Consider the following 17331-nt stretch of genomic DNA (forward strand, 5'->3'; position numbering starts at 1 on the left):
GTATATTAGAGGGATCATGAGGAACAAAATCATGATTATTATTCGTATATGTGTGAATATACGAAATCGTGATTGTCATAGCATAGCTAAAAAGTTGAATCTATAGATAATAAAGGAAGTGAAGGATTCATGCATCATTAAAATTTACAAAGAAAGAACATCATGGAATGTCCATATAATTTAATCGAAAAATTAATAACACTATGAACAAGAAAAAGTCATCCGAGATAAGATTAGGTACTTGTCGGAACCCTTCTTCTCCTACTTGTTTAATCTCTTTCTCTCTTCTTTTTATTAAATTATTGTAGGAATCTCCATGGAAATGTTAAGCATTCCTACTCCTTTTTTTTTTTCTTTATTTAAGTTTGAAAATAACTACCATTGAAGAAGGTATGCAACAACTGTACTATCACTACAACAACCTATATGCATTGTATGTGAGAACAAAGATATTACTTCTATGCAACACTTTTAATTCTCATATATTTCACGTTATTCACGTGCTTTCTTAAATAATTTTATAAACATATTTTTTCATATTAACATACTTTTTGAATATGATCAAGGTGGAGACAATGATTTTTTTTTTTTAATGTAATGAACGGTGTAACATTTGTTATACTAGTTTAATTTGATTTCTTATATATCATAATTATAAAATGTATCTTAGTTGTATATAGTTGAATATTTCTTCAATTTTATGATTTAACTATACATATCGTGTTAAAACTAAATAAGTTGGTGGTTGGGTTTGGGTTTAAAAAATTGTTCCAATGAAAAGCTCCATTTCTGGTCCTTATTTTAGTTTAGGATTAATGTTGTTAATACACAAAATAATACGTAATTATGATTTTATCGTCGTATAAAGTACTGTAGTTCTACTGAGTATTATAATAGTTTAGTGTGAAAATTATATTTTTTTTGAAATTGTGTTACTAAAAATAGGCGTAAAAAATATTATAATAATGGCTATATGACGAAGCTGCGACGAAGCAACACGACTTGAAGCATCCAACCACAATGTTACCTTATCTCGCTCGCGCCACCCAAAAAGAAAATATAATTAATTATTTTGAATCAGCAATCCAATAAGTTTATTTATTTATTTATTTATTATTATTATAATAATAATAAAATCACAGTTTGAGAAGGATAATTTAAGGCTTGCACGCATCTAAATCGGAAGCAGGAAGAAAAAGAAAAGAAATAAAAAAATATTAAATTGAATGGGTTGGTTTCCACTACTCTGAATGAATAATTCAGTAGAAACAGTGTCAGCAGAGGAGTGTGGCTATAACACATTGACCAAATAATGAACATAAATATAAAATATTTAGTCAACATTACGCACCACAAGGATGTTTTTGTTCAAACTAGGCATATATATGAGTAAGCTCAAAAATCAAGATCATTGTTCAGTGGTGATCGTGATCCTCTTCTGAATTCTTTCTGCACTTTTGAGACATCAAGCATACCATAACCTTTGTTTCTTGTCAGTACTCTCTCACTGAAATCCAAGTCAGAGTCAAGTTTCACTTCCCAAAGTTCTTCATCCTTTTGGCCTTTTCCCATTTGGAAATGGTTGAGCTCAACACCACCAAGATGAAAACCTGGATGTTTTCACACTGATCTTCCACCCCTTTAACCTCTCCAACCCTTTTCCCTTCCCTAATGGAAGTTATGTCCAACACCATCACCAAACAAACCAAACTAGCACTTTCTCAAGGCACCATCCACTTCCAAAAGCTTTCTTTCTGGTTTGCTCCTCGAACTCGTCCACCCGGTTAACTTCCTTCTTTTCTTTCTCTTCTGCCTCCACTCCCCTAAAAAGGGTTTTAACAAAAACGCCTCATGATCACAGTTTTGCTCCAAAAATCAACCTTTTTAGAGTTTCCCTCATCGTAATTTTTCTAACCACTGCAATTCTATCTGCATAGGCTGTGTTTGTCTGCAATTTAAAACCTTTAATATTATGGTTCACTCCTTCTATGAGAAAAGCTCTTCTTCTGGCTCTGATATTTCGGGGTTGTTCAATCCCACTTTGCAAAGTGTTGGAGCTTCTTCCAATGGTGAAGTTGCGAAGGATGGCTTGTCATCCGCACATTCTTTGGTTTATGAGAGTGAGAAAGGAGAGCTGGTGAAGTGCTCTTCAGCTGCAAGGGTAGGGAAGAATGAGATTTGTGAGGCCAAAGCTTTGGCTGCTTTGAAGAATCACAGTGAAGCAGAGAGAAGAAGGAGGGAGAGAATAAACGGTCATCTTGCAACACTACGTGGCCTTGTACCATCCACTGAAAAGGTATGTTTTTGTTCCTTCCTTTTCCTTCTGTTGGAAATTTGTTCTTTTGTTGTGCATGCCTTATTACATCACTGAATTATTTTGGCTCTTTAGTTTCCTGATTTCACTTTGATTCTATAATTCGACAGCGACTGATTCAGAAATTTTAAGTGAGAGGACTGTAATCATATATATAAATTTGTGGGGACAATACAATAATCACTTTTCTGTGCTAAATGTGGGGCAATATTTCACTGCATTCAAATTTAGGACGAGATTTCTTATTATACATGTATATTGCGAACCTTAGTTAATCTAACTATGACTTTTTTCAAATGGATTTAATCATATATCATTTCTAAATTTTTCTATCTAGCCAGTTCTTTCATAAGAACAGTGACCAGTTTCAATGAAACACATATTCTGTTGGTGATATGAAAAAGGAATAACAGATTTGATAGAAGGATGAAGCAGATTTCGTGTTACGTTGAATCAGTTTAACTTGAAGGAAGATGGAAATGCAAACTATTCTACCGGGGAGAGTTGAAAATAAAAAATTTGAGTAAGAAAACATATTTTAAGTTATCAATGAGCTACTTGACATTATACGACAGTTTTACACACAAAGTTCCCTTATGGTAATTTTATTTTCAGTTATGTCATAATGCTTGTGGCTGTGAATGCACGTTTCCCTTTCACGCTCTATGTTAATTTTGGAAATAGAATGGAGCTCAGAGTCTGTCGTATGTAAACATCACAAGTTGAGATTTGAAGAACATTATTGTAATTAAATAAAGGGCTTTTGATTGCATCATAGTTGTCCTTATGTGGTCAACTAGGTGTATGGAAGTTGCTCCTTGCTAGAGTCAACTACCAATATGCATCAGTTGATTATGTAATGTGGAGTTATTTATTATGTATCCTCACTTATTATACTTCATGTTATAATATATTGTTTTAGGATTTCATATTCTATACTTGTAAAACGAAAACCCTTCATTTATTATTCTATAAGTTATGTACATGCAAACCAGATGTTTCCTCTCTGCACCATGAGTATTACTGGTGTAGATTATTGTTCATTTACTTGTGCTGGGTGCCCAAATATAGCTTCTGATATCAATACTACTTTATTTGTTAAAAGGTTACTGGTTTAGTTGGATTGCTCTTGGAAATATTTTTATATAAAAGAAACTAAGGAGGCAATGTATTTTTTTTAGTTTTTTCTGGGTTTTTCCTTTAACAAGTCATATGAATCAAATTATAAAACATTAAACACAGTAGAATGTCAATTTTGACTAAGTATTTTAATTTGATGGTCCTTATCAGAGGAAAAAAAATAAAGGAGAATAAATGTCATCTCTACAATCAGGTTGATAGGATATTCCTATCAAGTGTTGTCGTAGACATGCCAGCTGTTCTTCTGGGTGTCATATGGCAGAGTCAGTGTATTTAAATATTATGTGATAGTTTTGTGTTTTGCATGTTTTGTCTTGTTTTGTTGAACAGACATATTCTTTTTGTTGGCTAACTGATAATGGTGATGCAGGACATGGAAGGAAAACAATCATATGTTTTTTAAGCATTGGTTAACCAAAACTAGTGAGAAGTTAGAGACTTAGTTTAATCAAATACCATAATTAGTATAATTACTGGATTTGGCTTCATTTGTAATAATGAAGTTATCATACTTATTCAAGCCACCATCACCTTGAGTTATCACTTATCACTCTAATTGGCTTAAGCTGAAGTCATGTTGATAGGTACGAGAGGTGATAATGAAAACAATAATGGCAGTAATTAATCCATGAGGTCACTGTCTAGAAAAATTATTGTACTTTTTATTTCTGATCATCCTCTCTTTGGTTTTAGTAAAACATTTGTTAAAATCTGTTGATTTTGATTGTTATTCCTTAGATGGATAAAGCCACTTTACTGGCTGAAGTGATAAAGCAAGTGAAGGAATTGAAGAAAACTGCAGTAGAAGCAAGCAAGGGTTTTCCTATCCCAATGGATGCTGATGAAGTGAAAGTTGAACCATGTGATGGATTATCCATGTCTTACAGTGCAACTATTTGCTGTGATTTTCGACCTGAAATAATATCTGACCTAAGACAAACCCTTGATTCTCTTCCACTGCATCTAGAGAAGGCAGAAATTTCAACTTTGGCAGGAAGAATGAAGAATGTATTCGTCTTCACATGTTGCAAAGAGAACATTAATATTGATACTGAAGCATGCCAAGCTCTTGCAAGAACTGTTCATCAGGCACTGTGTTCTGTACTGGAAAAGGCTTCTGCCTCACTTGAGTTCTCACCCAGAACATCACATGCTAACAAGAGGAGAAGACTATGCTTTATTGAAACATCCACTTCCTCATGCAACCATGGATCTTGTTCCTGTTGATGTCTACAATTTCATGTGTTATGTTCTTTATTTCAACTGTTACAAAGTAGTACCACACTTGATTGTATGTTGTCAAACATATTTTCTATTATTGGGTGAATCTCATGGAGTAATAGATGAGATTCATTGAATAAGATGTGTGATACCATCATGAAAATCGCGTTTATCCATTAATAGAAGTTGTGCTATAGAGTTTATAAGAAAATGTATTATTAACATCTATCTGTTGTTCAAAGCTGGATTTGTCTTTTATTATGCAGGCAGATTATACTATTTTTGGATTAGCCCTTTTTTAAATACAAAAGACAATCTAAAGCATGTTCAGAAGGATTATCCAAAAATGACAATAACTATACCAAATTTCAAAACGGGCTTGTGTGGAAGCTGTTATTTGTGAATGTATGGCAGACATGTCAGCACAGAATAATTCAGTAGCATTAATAATTACTGCTGGTGAATGAGAAGATTTATTTGTGAGAACGAAAGGTAAACAAATATATATATATATATATATATATATATATATATATATATATATATATATATATATATATTTTGCAAATTACTTGCACTTTAAAATTTCAATCCATTATTTTAATGAAATAAACTAAACAAAATTGATGTAAATAAAGGCTGCTTCGTGTACCTTCATACGGCAACCCATAGATATACCGAAATGACAATAATGAAAAAATCTATTCCGAATTGGATAATTTAGAATATATTTTCAAATCCAAAATTGCATGAATAATACAATTCAAAATATAAATTTTAAAACACATTCTAGATTGTATAATCTGGAATATATTTTTAAATTTAGAATTATATTATGAATTATACAATCCAAGTCACGTTCTAAAATTGGTTTCAAATAGTTAAGGATCGTAAAAAATAGAATAAATTGTTTAAGAGTTTCATAGTCATTATGGACAAAAGGTTAATAAAGTAAATTATTTGTGAATAATCGATGATTAAATTTTAAGATGGTCGATCAACCCATAGTTAAACATTATAAAGATTGATTATCGAAACCTCATAGTGCATAAAAGCATAAGGATGGAGTCAGTGAAGGATGACATTGCCCTTAAAATTTAATTGAATATTGCTCAACATCTCCTATAAGTCTCAGTGGTTGTAAATTAGAAAGAATTATATTCTACACAAGGTGTTCAATCAAGTGCTTCTTTATGAGATAAATGACATAAGACGAACATGCATATCTTGAGGAGTCACAACAATTGCTTTTTCCATCGAGACATGATCGAGCAAACAAAAAGATAAAAGATACCAATCAATGAACAAAAGCAAATAGTCAAAGTAGACGAAGCAGCAATCGACCTAGAAGTTGGTGAATGTAATTGAACATGTCATATGGACCTTAAAACCATCAACAATATTTCCAAGGTAGTTATTTAGGGTTAAGTTGGAATTTGAATTCAAATATTGTAATTGTTTGAGGAAGGGTTAGAAAGTACAAATAGGTATATCTTGTATTTTTACAATGGTGAAAAACTATGAAACAAATCATACATTTTGAATGTCGCAAATAAAAAAAATGGCTAGACTAGTGTTGATGGTCACAATTTGGGTTTCCTCTTTCATTGGTTTCTATTGCAATAGGTTTCTATACTTTCCTAGTGTCCCTATGTTAATTCAACCAAATGTACTTTCCACTTCATCCATCTTTATTATGCTCCATTCACTATCGCCAAAAATCCAAAAAATAAACAAAAAGACTGATTGTGACTAAAGGAAACCTATATAGGGTGCTCTAACCTAGGTAACTTAAGTTAAGTAGTATGGTACAAATTTGACAGCATAACAATACTCAATTCAAAAGTGAATTTACATGGGAGCATAACAACTACTTGGTTCATTATACAAGACCTAAAATAAACCTAATCTACTAAAAACTCACTTGTGGTCTGATGAGTACATATTTATGCTCACATTTTAGGTTTAATATCAAATTTTTTTATACAATTCTTGTGTTTAAAAGGTTCACTTGAATAATATTTGTGACAATTGGATTTATCGGGTTTTAAAATTAAAAGGGTTTAAAAAGTGATTTTTAGTTGTATAAATTATTTTTGGATAGACTAATGTTTATTGATGCAGTTGAAGTTAAAGTGTGAAATTAATTGGTCCAAAGTTACAAAATGAGTCTAAATTATGAAATTCTTGAAAGAAATGTTCAAAGAGATGAAGGCACCCCTATTTTTACAAACATACACCTCTTTTTCAACAAATGGACCAAACAATTAGTCTTTTCTCCTACACCCCTAATTTCCTTATACACACCCCTCACACCACACACAAGATCAAAATCAACAAGATGTTGCCAAGTATCTAGGATCCTAACACATTATGATGAACCAATCAAGTTCTGCCACATACCCATGATCCTCTACACACTAAATCAACAAATGAGAGGCAACCATATCATCAACCATGTCATGTCATCTTCGTCTTCTCCACAACAACCCTAGCAAAGAAAAACCACCTTTTCTCCATTTACTTTCTCTTTTCACATTTTCTCTCTTCCATATCTCAAGTTGCTTCTCTATATTTTTCTCATTTTTCAACAGCTTTTTTCTCTTTAATTGATCTTCTTTATTTAAGCCCTTTTGAAATATGGTTGTTGGATGTTGAGTTTATTTTCAGGAGAGTAGGCAATCTTTTGTCTTTTCAACAAATGTATAATTCTTTATCAGAGTCTTCATTTAAGGGTAGCTTGTACGACTTTTGTCATGGTGAAAGTCTTCAAGGGATTTTCTCTAGAGTGTTCTTTGCCTTTTTCGATGTCTTTATCCCCCGTGTTCAGTTGTTCTGGTTAATCCATTGAGTATTCTTGCATAGATAACAAGGAGAAAGTATACATATAAAATAACAACTTACAGTAAATGCATTAAATGTTTTGATCATTTATAGGCATTAACTTGTATTGCTTGATCAAAACATCTTGTCATTCATCTTATTAGTAATTAATTCATCATTCAAGTATATCACTCAAGAAATATTAGACGATGTACAAATCTTTTGACAGTAGATGACATAAGATATTATACTTTTATGAAAAATTGTTTTAGATATGTATTTTAGCGTGTTTTTCATTAGATGATATAAAACACTTTCACTTACAAAACTGCTTTGTAATTCATTTATGCTTCAATGTTGTTTCGACTCTTAATAAGAGATATTTCAACTTGAGAGCTTTAGAGCACATCCTACTATTTTTCACATGTTCCTAGAATAGTTCCTTTTTGACATATTCTTCTTTTCGTCTCTACATGAGTACAAGTATATCTCTAAAGCTTTCATGTAGGTTTTCCTTAATGATCAGACATTCTCATAAACAATGTGCTAGATGATATAAGTTTCTTAGAAGCGTTGTTGTGTATGTTCTTTCTTTGAGAAGACTTTGTATTAGCATTTAGTTGATTTGTTAGTTTCTAGTATAAAGTCCTAGGTTTTCATTTAACTCAAGCAAGTGGTTAGATGTTGTTTTATGACTTTCTAATTCATTCAGTCAGTTTGGTCTATAGAACATTAATTCAACTCTTGACCTCAGACGTTATAAAATGTTTCTTTGATATATATTGCTTGATTAAGACAACTTTTTCTAACCAGTGATATTTCATTTAATGTTGATTGTTAAACTTTAAAACTTGGATTGCTAAACCGTCTATTATTCCCATATTGTCTTAACATTTGCCTACTTTTAAAATAAGAGGTAAATATACTTACAGATAATTAAAGATTAATTTGATAACATAAAAAACCGTTCCATTTGTTGCATAATCAAAAGCTTTTAAAATAAAAATTAAATAGAGTTACGGGGTAGTTAAACATTAAGAGGAAAAAAAATCGACCGAAACTATGGATTTTGCAAAATATGTGAACAAAAATTGTAAAAAGAATTTAGAAACTAAAACCGTAAATGATCTAAAATGTGGGAATTAAAGTTAAAATAAAGTTAGTGATCAAAGTAACTTACAAAAATATAGGAACAAATTTACAACTAAACCTTAAAAGTATATGTATAAACATTAAATTATTTCACTTTTAATTATAAGAACTAAAATCTATAAAAGGGTAATTTCTTTTTTTTTAATATTGTTGAAATCTACCAGTTAGTTAAGCAGCCAAGATTTAAAATTTACTTAGTCATAGGAAATAAAATTTTGTGCATGTGATCGATTTAAATAGCACCAAGCCAATTGATTCAATTAAAGTTGTATGATGAAGTGCTGCCATTTCCATATAAAGAAATTGACCTCTTCCACCTTATTGGATAATAAGATTTTGTGTGTGTTCAACATTCATCAAACCTTTTTTCGTATTTATGATCATTTTCAGTGGACCATCTTTATCTCTCAAACGGTTTTTTATTGCTTTTTTTTTCTTTTTGTTTCTCACTTACAAATTGAATAAATAATTGAGTTCTTTTTCTACGTAATTTCTATTTCATACTTCGTTACCTTCTCAAGGTAAAAGGATTTTAACACGATATTAATAATACAGTTTTTGAATACATATTTTATAATTTGTTATAAAAATTGTAAGTTTTGATACACCTCACTTACGATTTAATAATCTTATAAGTTTATAGTTTTTGATCAATAGTAAAATATGTGAAAGGTTATACAGGTAATAATTATCTCATGGTCTAGTAAAAATGCTTTAATTTATGAAGGTAAAAGAAATACAAGAAAAAGTTATAACATTTGAATGGAATAATAAAATGCTATTTATTCAGAAAATAAACATTTCTTTGTGTGATATAATTTGTCTCCTTTATTAATTGCTGGATGTGAATATGTTAAAGATAATAAATGAAGGCTATTAAATATTTGGAATACTTGAAAGGATTCATTAAATAGTTTCAGTTTGGATTAATAATCATTAATTATTTGTGTAGCATGGGGCTAAAATGCAAGGGCAATTTTCCTCTGTCATGAAAGAAGAACAAGGTTGAATATCTAGGAAATGGAGAAGGAAAGGTGTGAGAATGTGATGCTGTTACAAAAAAGTGTGAAGAAGCTTCTCTTTGGAAGCTGGGAAGAGAAAGAAGTGGCAGCAAAAGAGATAGAAAGGTTGGCTAAAGAATATGAGAAGGTGAGGGAATTGGCGACTGAGCTTGGGGTGGTCAGAGTGTTGGTTTCCATGGCGCTTTCCGACGTCGCTAGCCGCCGCCGAGTAGCACTCAAGGCATTGATCCACCTATCCAATGGAAATCACAAGTAAGATTCAAAAACTCTTATTGATTTTAAAGATTTCTTGCCAATCAAAATTAGAAATCAGATTAAAAAGAAAAAACTTCATTAATAAGGTAATTAGTTCTTTAAACATTGATTGGTCATTCGTGAAGTTAGCCAATTCTGGGAACATATAATATGATTACTAATGCCCAAACTGTTTTAAGCTTAATGAGCAATATGACTCCGAAAATCATCGTTTTTTAATCATGGTGGACAATTCTCGTTGTAGAAATTATTATTATTATTATTAATACTAATACGTAAGTTTTCATTTATATTCAGAAAGAGACATGTAAGAAAAGAATTTATAATATAAATTATGTATTACTTTCTTTAATATTGATGTTATGACTTAAAATAATACATAAAAGATAGTTTTTGAAGTTTATGTACTTAATGCTATAACCGTAATTCAGCTGCAGTTAGTTTCTTTTGCTGATACGATCTCGGGAATTTTGTACGTTTGTTCTTTTTATAATTTTTTAGGAACAAGGCTTTGATAGTGGAGGCAGGACTGTTGTGCAAACTGCCTAAGAAAATTGACCTTGAAGATGAATCAATAAGAGAGTTTGCAGATTTGCTCGCTTCGTTATCATCTCTTGGAAATATCCAATTTCCTCATTCTTCATTAGACTTTCTCCAATTTCTCATAGACATTCTAAAGTCATGCCCAAGCTTTGATACAAAAGAGTCGTGTTTGGTAGCCATGTGCAACATTTCAACTGTGCTAGAGAATGCAGGGCCTTTGATTTCTAAAGGGGTTGTACCTATTCTGTTGGAACTGTGCTCAGAGAAAGGAACATCAGAGAAAGCACTTAGCATCCTTGGGAACTTGGGGGTGACTTTAATGGGAAAGAAAGCATTGGAGAACAGCTCAATGGTGCCAAAATGCTTGATTGAGATCTTATCGTGGGAAGATGAACCCAAATGCCAAGCGTTGTCAGCTAATATTCTGATTATTCTGGCTCATAAAAATTCAACACAGAGAAGTAAAATGGTACAGTCAGGGATTATTCCTGTACTTCTTCAAGTAGCTTTATTAGGAAGTTTTTCGGCTCAGAAAAGAGCACGGAAATTATTGCGATGGTTCAGGGATGAACGGCAAATAGAAGAAGGGAGGACAACGATGAAGAGTTTAGTGAGAGAAAGTCTGCATAGGAATATGGAAATAATAACTGAAAGAGTTAATCCAGGAGAGGATTCTTCTAACGGGCTTAAGTCCCCGGTTACCAGCACAAGCTCCAAAAGTTTGCCAAACTGAGGCTTATTCTATCTTAAAATTTCTTAACAAATAGTAATTTTCACTTTTAACATTTCTATTGATGATATATAGTATCCAATTATTTATTACCTGATCCAAAATCTATTGATAACAGATTAATAAACTTGTTCATATTTGTTTTTTATCATATAATTATTATACAAATAATAATAAAACATAAAAACAACTTCACATTTTAGTGTTATTTCTAGCGTTTCAACAAATAACTTAAGACCCTATATATAAAAAGCATTAGCCTATCTCGTTGTCATTGCTGTAAGAGATAAACTTGTATTAGTACTACATTTATCCACAACTACAAATAATTATACATCTATACAGAAAACCTTTTAAAAAAAATCTAGTCAAAATTTAGATCATAGTTGTACGTGTAAAGGACCAATCACGTATTGGAGATCAATTACAGTACAATGCGATAATTTGCAACTACAAACAACTTCAAACAGGCATAATACTTTGAATAATTTACATTCTTAAAACCCGACCTCCGATCATGATTCAATCTACCAAGCGTAACTATTTAATACTACTTTACCTGTGGCAAAACAATGAATTTTTCATCCTTAACCCGTGTCTTTCATTAAAATATTTTAAAATACCCCAAAACATAAAACCCAAAATAGCATTATATGAAATATTTTAAAATATACCAAAACATGAAACCCAAAATAGCATTATATATTTCGTACCGATATGCATACATCAAACGCTAACCAGGTTTATTCCATAGAGGAATGGTATAAAATCTTTTAGCATGACAATGAATTGTAAGGCAAAAAGAAAAAACCTCCAGATTTTTCTCAACAGATCCCTAACACCTGTCGAGCATGGATATTGATCTCGTATCACGTTACTGATTTATTACAATTGCAACGGACAACAATCAAAATGTGATCTTGCTTTCTACCAGAAGATGCACCATGCAAAAGTTGTCCTCATATTTGATTTTCACAACTGAACGAGTAGGGTCTATCTCCATGTTAACATAGAGAACATTGAACTTGATACACTTTCTAAATACAAAGTGAATATGATTTTATGTAGACACATTACATTTATTATGCATGAAAAGAAGATATTTTGTTTCATCTCCAGTACAGATTACATAACTAATAACATTATCTGGTCTATTTATTGCAGACAAGAGGGAACGAACTAATAATTGAATGTTACGTGCATGTGTAACCTCGAAAAATAAATCAAAAGCACTATATTAATTAAACCATGTCCCATACACTTATGCTAAGACGAATGTTTCCCTACAAAATTGTTACAAAGTAATTGTCACTTTCAACTGTGATTAAATAAGCAAAAGAGAACTATACACTGACAATGTAAAGCAGTTTTACACTGTTTTCCAATCACAAGCCACTATGTATGATAGGTTTTATAGTAACTATGCTAATAGATATACCAATAGTGATTTTTGATTGGTCAACAGCGTTGTATAGTAATTAAAACCCTTTGGGAAAATAGCTAAGCTCCTTCAATGAACATTTGGAAACCAATATGGCATTTAAAAGTCCTAACCTCAGAAGGATAACAGCAAGGCGTTGTTGGCCGAACTACTTGAAATCGAAAACGACCAGGAGAATCACCTCGAAAATCATTAGAAAGAGCAGCACATATGGACATACACAAGTTTTGATACACAAGCAATCAAAATTAGAAAACATCGTAGAAACATTCCCAAAGAAACATACAATAATTTATTTGGCCCAAAAGCATGATCATGACAGATCAAAATGAATAAAATAAACACCCAACTATAGCAAAGCAAGTTAATTATTATTCCCATGAGAAACACTTGCAAGATGAGACAAAACATTTTAAGTAACAAAATTGCATTAACAAGTAGCCTGATTTAGCAAAGAGAGTAAGTAATAAAATAGCAGTAACATGTAATCTGATTTAAGAAAGAGCAGTAACAAGATCCTAATTGAAGTTTCACTATTCAACAGCAGCAAAATGAAAAATCAGGCAAACAACCAACACAATTACACTGTAATGCTCTTCATCTTCTACTATAAAGCCATCTATCTAAACTGCAGTCACCAAGAGCCCATCTTAGTTGAAACTTCTCCATGACAGCAGCCTCAAAGGTGGTGTTTAGTGTCAAATCAAGAAGAGATACAGCTTGAATAGAGTTTGGACAATTCTCACCTTTCAAGCTAGTTAAATGAGGTTGTGAGATCAAATTAGGTCCTAAGTCCAAATTCTAAGATGGTGTTTAGTATACCTAATCAAGGATGTAAACTGATTTAAGAAAGAGCAGTAACATGTAATATACCTAATCAAGGATGGTGTTTAGTATCAAATCCACTAGAGATAGGGCTTACATAGAGCTACAACAATCCCCACGTTATAAAAAAGTTTTGAGGGCTGATCAGGCTCTAACCTAAAACCTTAAGAAGGTATAGAAGTCTGTCCTATATCCATAGTTGGGCCAAATGATTGCCACACTCCAAGCTAATAGCCTTGGATGAGAGGGGATGTGCCAGAAAGCTACCTTAGCTGCAGTAACCCTTAGTTCTCTTTAGTTGCAACCTCTTTAAGGATTGCCGAAGTTGTAGTCCCAAGGATGATAATTTTAGGCGCAAACTGGATAAAGATAAGACTAAAATTGAGTTCAAAGCCAGGACAATATTTGCCCAACAAATTGATTGTGAGGTTCAGTTAAGACCTAAGCCAACATTATCAAGCTGCATACCTGACGTAATGGATGCAAACAAATAAAATACAAATAAATCACCAATTAATCCTCAAACTCTCTCAAATAATTCCGAAAGTAATAAAACTTGAAGCCATCCCTAAAGTATACTTCTTAAAGGGTTTACTTTGATTTAAAATACTTCTAGGATTACTTTAGTCTGTGTTACTTCAAAAACCACTCACGAGAGAGTGTAATATTTCAAGAATCAAATTAGTGGTTTACTAAAGAAAACATCTTGTTAAATTCTTTCGCTTTTCTACCTTTAATATTTATTTCAGAGGAGGTTAGGTGGGTGGAATGGAGCTTAAAAGTAATCATTATAAATTTAACATTAGAATTAAAGGCTTTTTACCTTTTATACATGAAAAAGCACGGCATTGCAATTGCCACATCAAGTTTAAGCTCTGATTTCACAACAAACATGGTGGTCAATCTCACAGTTGGGATATTTCAATTTACAAGTTTAGGTGAAATCGATAGCAGATCTCATCTTTAACACAGTGTGGATGAAGGCTTGGGAAAAATGTTTTGGTCATTAATTGAAGCTGAATTTAGTAAAATAAACAAGAGAAAGGATATTTCAAAAAATAATCAAACATGTCATCGTGCAATTTTTAAAGGTGTTCACAAACATCCATTTCAGGGCAAACCAACTGTGCATCTCAACAAGACAATTCAAATAAGCCTCTAAAAGACTTGAGGCAACTAATTTACTCATTAAATTTGATGCTGAATTTAGTATAAAACCATGACGGAAGGATATTTCAAACATTATCCAAAAGTATCACGAATGCCAGCATACAAGGCAAATACTTGCAGTTATCGGAAATTAAAAGAAAAAAACTTAAAGTCACCATGACAACCAGAGTAATATATGCAAGGAAATATAGACCACAATAAAGAACAATTTCAAAATTTAATGTAACCACCTTGGCATTTAGTCAATAAATTAGGAAATAATCTAGGCAAAAACTATAAATAAAAAATTCTACAAAATTTCCACATAAGTACTACATTCAAGTACTACGCCAAGTCATGTAAGCTTCAACTAACACCCATCATAAATGGAACCATAACACATAGATGCAGAGGTAGTGAAGCAGCAACAAATTACAGGTCCATGTAACCAAAACCAAAGATTTCATTGTCTGCATGCACGAAAGCAGCACAACCATTTAAAGCATTAGCGTCCAAGAAGCCATCACAAACCTGAATGAAACACCTATCCAAAACTCAAACCAATCATTAACCTTTAATAACAAAACGAACTGTCAAAGCCCAAAAGAGATAACCATCACTCGAATGATAATTACAATCAACAATTAAATAAACTTCAACATACACAGACCATAAAGAAAAGTATGATGTGCACAAAAGAAATTAAACCCAATTCATACCAGCAATCAATTTTGCGAAACACATTGCAAGATAAATGAATCATTCAGAAATACAAGTAAAAACCTGCATTTGCATTTTAAAAACCATAACTCAATTTCTTTTTAGAAAAACCTCAGAGGAGTTCTAGTAGCACACTCTATTATCATTTACATTCTGTTGAAAAGTGCATCATTAAGCATGAAACTCAATAAAAAAAAGTTCCAGGACCAAATTTTTCTTTTTCCAAGTCAATATTAAGGACTGCATTCAAAGGTGTAGTGCTCGAATTTCTTAACAATCTAATGCAAGTTCCGCTAAAACACAGATCCAGTTAAAAATTATATATCCAATGAACATAAGTATGGACTAATCAGCAGTCTACTACGCTTTCATAACGAAAAACATTACCTCAATAATAGGGTGGCACGCCTTGGTACATTCCTCCGGGAGGAGGTCTCGGCATAGGCACTTGCTGCTGTGGTGGAAGCGTGGAAGAAGCAGGGTAGCCATACTGGGAGCCTTCAGGGAACCCCCCACCAGAATTGGGAGGCAGTCTAGTTCCGTAGTCACCGGAAACCGGTCCACCCATCTGCGAATTACCATATCCACCACCTATTCCGTGCCCATACCCACCACCACCAGAAACCTGAACCGGATTGTTATACGGTGGCACCGAGTGCTGTATTCCATAGCCATTCCCACCATATCCACCATACTGAGGTATCATCATAGGACCTTGTTGTTGCATCTGTTGCTGCGGATGTTGCTGTTGTTGCTGCTGATGCTGCGTGTGTTGCGTGTGTTGATGCTGATGTTGATCACCTCCAAAGGGTTTCGTCTTTTTGCTATCCACAGCCAATTTGCAAATCACTTGATGCCCATCAATGGTCTTAACAGGTTCCACCAACGAAGCCCTCGCACCTTCCTCCGTCTTATAAACGAAAAAAGCGAAACCCCTCGATTTGCCGCTCGATTTGTCAAACCCTAGAGGTCCTTCCTCGACCTCTCCGAACTTGAGGAATTCGCTCAGTAGTTTATCCGAGGAAATCTCAAACGGCACGTTCCCGACGAAAACCTTCCTCGCTGATACGTCGCCGGAGCCCCCAGGTCCACCAGCTGCGGCGAGTTGCGTTACCGTCATGCGGCCATCGATCTTCTTGCTGGGATCCTTCAGCGCGAGTATGGCGCCATCCACGTGGCGAAAGACCACAAAGCCATAGCCCTTGGAGCGTCCTGTGGCCTTGTCGAAGATCACGATGGCCTCGTCGAGTTCGCCGAACGTGGAGAACACGCTGCGCAGGGTCTCGCTGGTGGTTTCGCCGGCAAGTCCGCGAACGAAAAGCTTACGGAGAGTAGAGTCGCGGTCCGCGACGGCGCGCACGGCGTCGAGGACATCAGAGTGGCGTAGAGACGCTGATTGGAGGAGGTCGAGGAGCTGTTCCTGGGAAAACGGACGCAAGATCTTGCGGATGTCTTCCGCTGCCAGGGGGGCGGTTGTGGGGACGGTGGCGGGGGGGAATGCTTGGGAGGGTGGTGACGACAGAGAATCAGCATCGCCGTTCTCTTCGGTCTTGCGCTTCTTCGAGAAGTCCATGAAGAAGATTTGGGAATTAGGGTTTCAAAAAGAAAGTTGTGAAGTGAAGCTACAAAACCAAATGAAGTGTTTCTCTGCACCCAAACTGAAGGAATCTGTTTCCTGTTGGGATATTTATAGGACTGAACCTGGTTTGCAATGCGGGCGGTTGACACTGCTTTGAACACGTATGGTTGTGCGTGCTAACGTGTTTTTCCTTTTTTTTTTTTTTTGTTATATATTAGAAAATAATTTTCCTATAAAGTGTTCAATATAAGGTTAATGACCTAATTACCAGCTTATATTAACAACAAAAGATTATTTAATAAGAATATTTTAAAATATGGTTTTATTTATTTCAATTTTATACATACATTTTTTTTGTTGCTTTTAAATTTTTCAATTTCATTTAAAATATAAAATCTATACGTATATGTGTTTATT

At 33.5% G+C, this 17331-nt stretch overlaps 3 protein-coding genes across 20 annotated transcripts; 2 read left to right on the forward strand and 1 right to left on the reverse strand.

The window, feature by feature from the left end:
• Positions 1 to 1318: 1318 nt before the first annotated feature.
• LOC106769257 (putative transcription factor bHLH107) lies at positions 1319 to 4812 on the forward strand. Its single transcript, XM_014654793.2, has 2 exons — positions 1319 to 2296; positions 4193 to 4812. Exons 1-2 carry the CDS (start codon positions 1973 to 1975, stop codon positions 4679 to 4681), a joined length of 813 nt encoding a protein of 270 aa, XP_014510279.1. The 5' UTR covers positions 1319 to 1972; the 3' UTR covers positions 4682 to 4812.
• A 4789-nt stretch (positions 4813 to 9601) lies between these two features.
• Positions 9602 to 17014, reverse strand: LOC106768477 (UBP1-associated protein 2C). 18 transcript variants are annotated; one of them, XR_002668445.1, is made up of 4 exons: positions 15723 to 17014; positions 14290 to 14341; positions 12755 to 12822; positions 12331 to 12483 (listed from the first exon to the last, which is right to left on the reverse strand). XR_002668445.1 is itself a non-coding variant. In XM_022783005.1 (2 exons), the coding sequence occupies exon 1, from the start codon at positions 16906 to 16908 to the stop codon at positions 15724 to 15726; it is 1185 nt and encodes a 394-aa protein (XP_022638726.1). In that variant the 5' UTR covers positions 16909 to 17014; the 3' UTR covers positions 9617 to 9904; position 15723. The 18 variants fall into 18 exon arrangements, 9 of the variants coding, with proteins under 9 accessions (XP_022638726.1, XP_022638727.1, XP_022638725.1 ...); XR_002668439.1 differs by lacking the exon at positions 12331 to 12483 and adding an exon at positions 9602 to 9904 and having other exon boundaries at positions 12755 to 14341; XR_002668440.1 differs by lacking the exon at positions 12331 to 12483 and adding an exon at positions 10889 to 10903 and having other exon boundaries at positions 12755 to 14341.
• On the forward strand, positions 9671 to 12123 carry LOC106765996 (U-box domain-containing protein 7-like). Its single transcript, XM_022782683.1, has 2 exons — positions 9671 to 9924; positions 10423 to 12123. Exons 1-2 carry the CDS (start codon positions 9671 to 9673, stop codon positions 11201 to 11203), a joined length of 1035 nt encoding a protein of 344 aa, XP_022638404.1. The 3' UTR covers positions 11204 to 12123.
• Positions 17015 to 17331: the final 317 nt, after the last annotated feature.

The sequence above is a fragment of the Vigna radiata genome, chromosome 7, assembly GCF_000741045.1.
Source record: "Vigna radiata var. radiata cultivar VC1973A chromosome 7, Vradiata_ver6, whole genome shotgun sequence".
NCBI classification, from domain to species: Eukaryota; Viridiplantae; Streptophyta; class Magnoliopsida; order Fabales; family Fabaceae; genus Vigna; species Vigna radiata.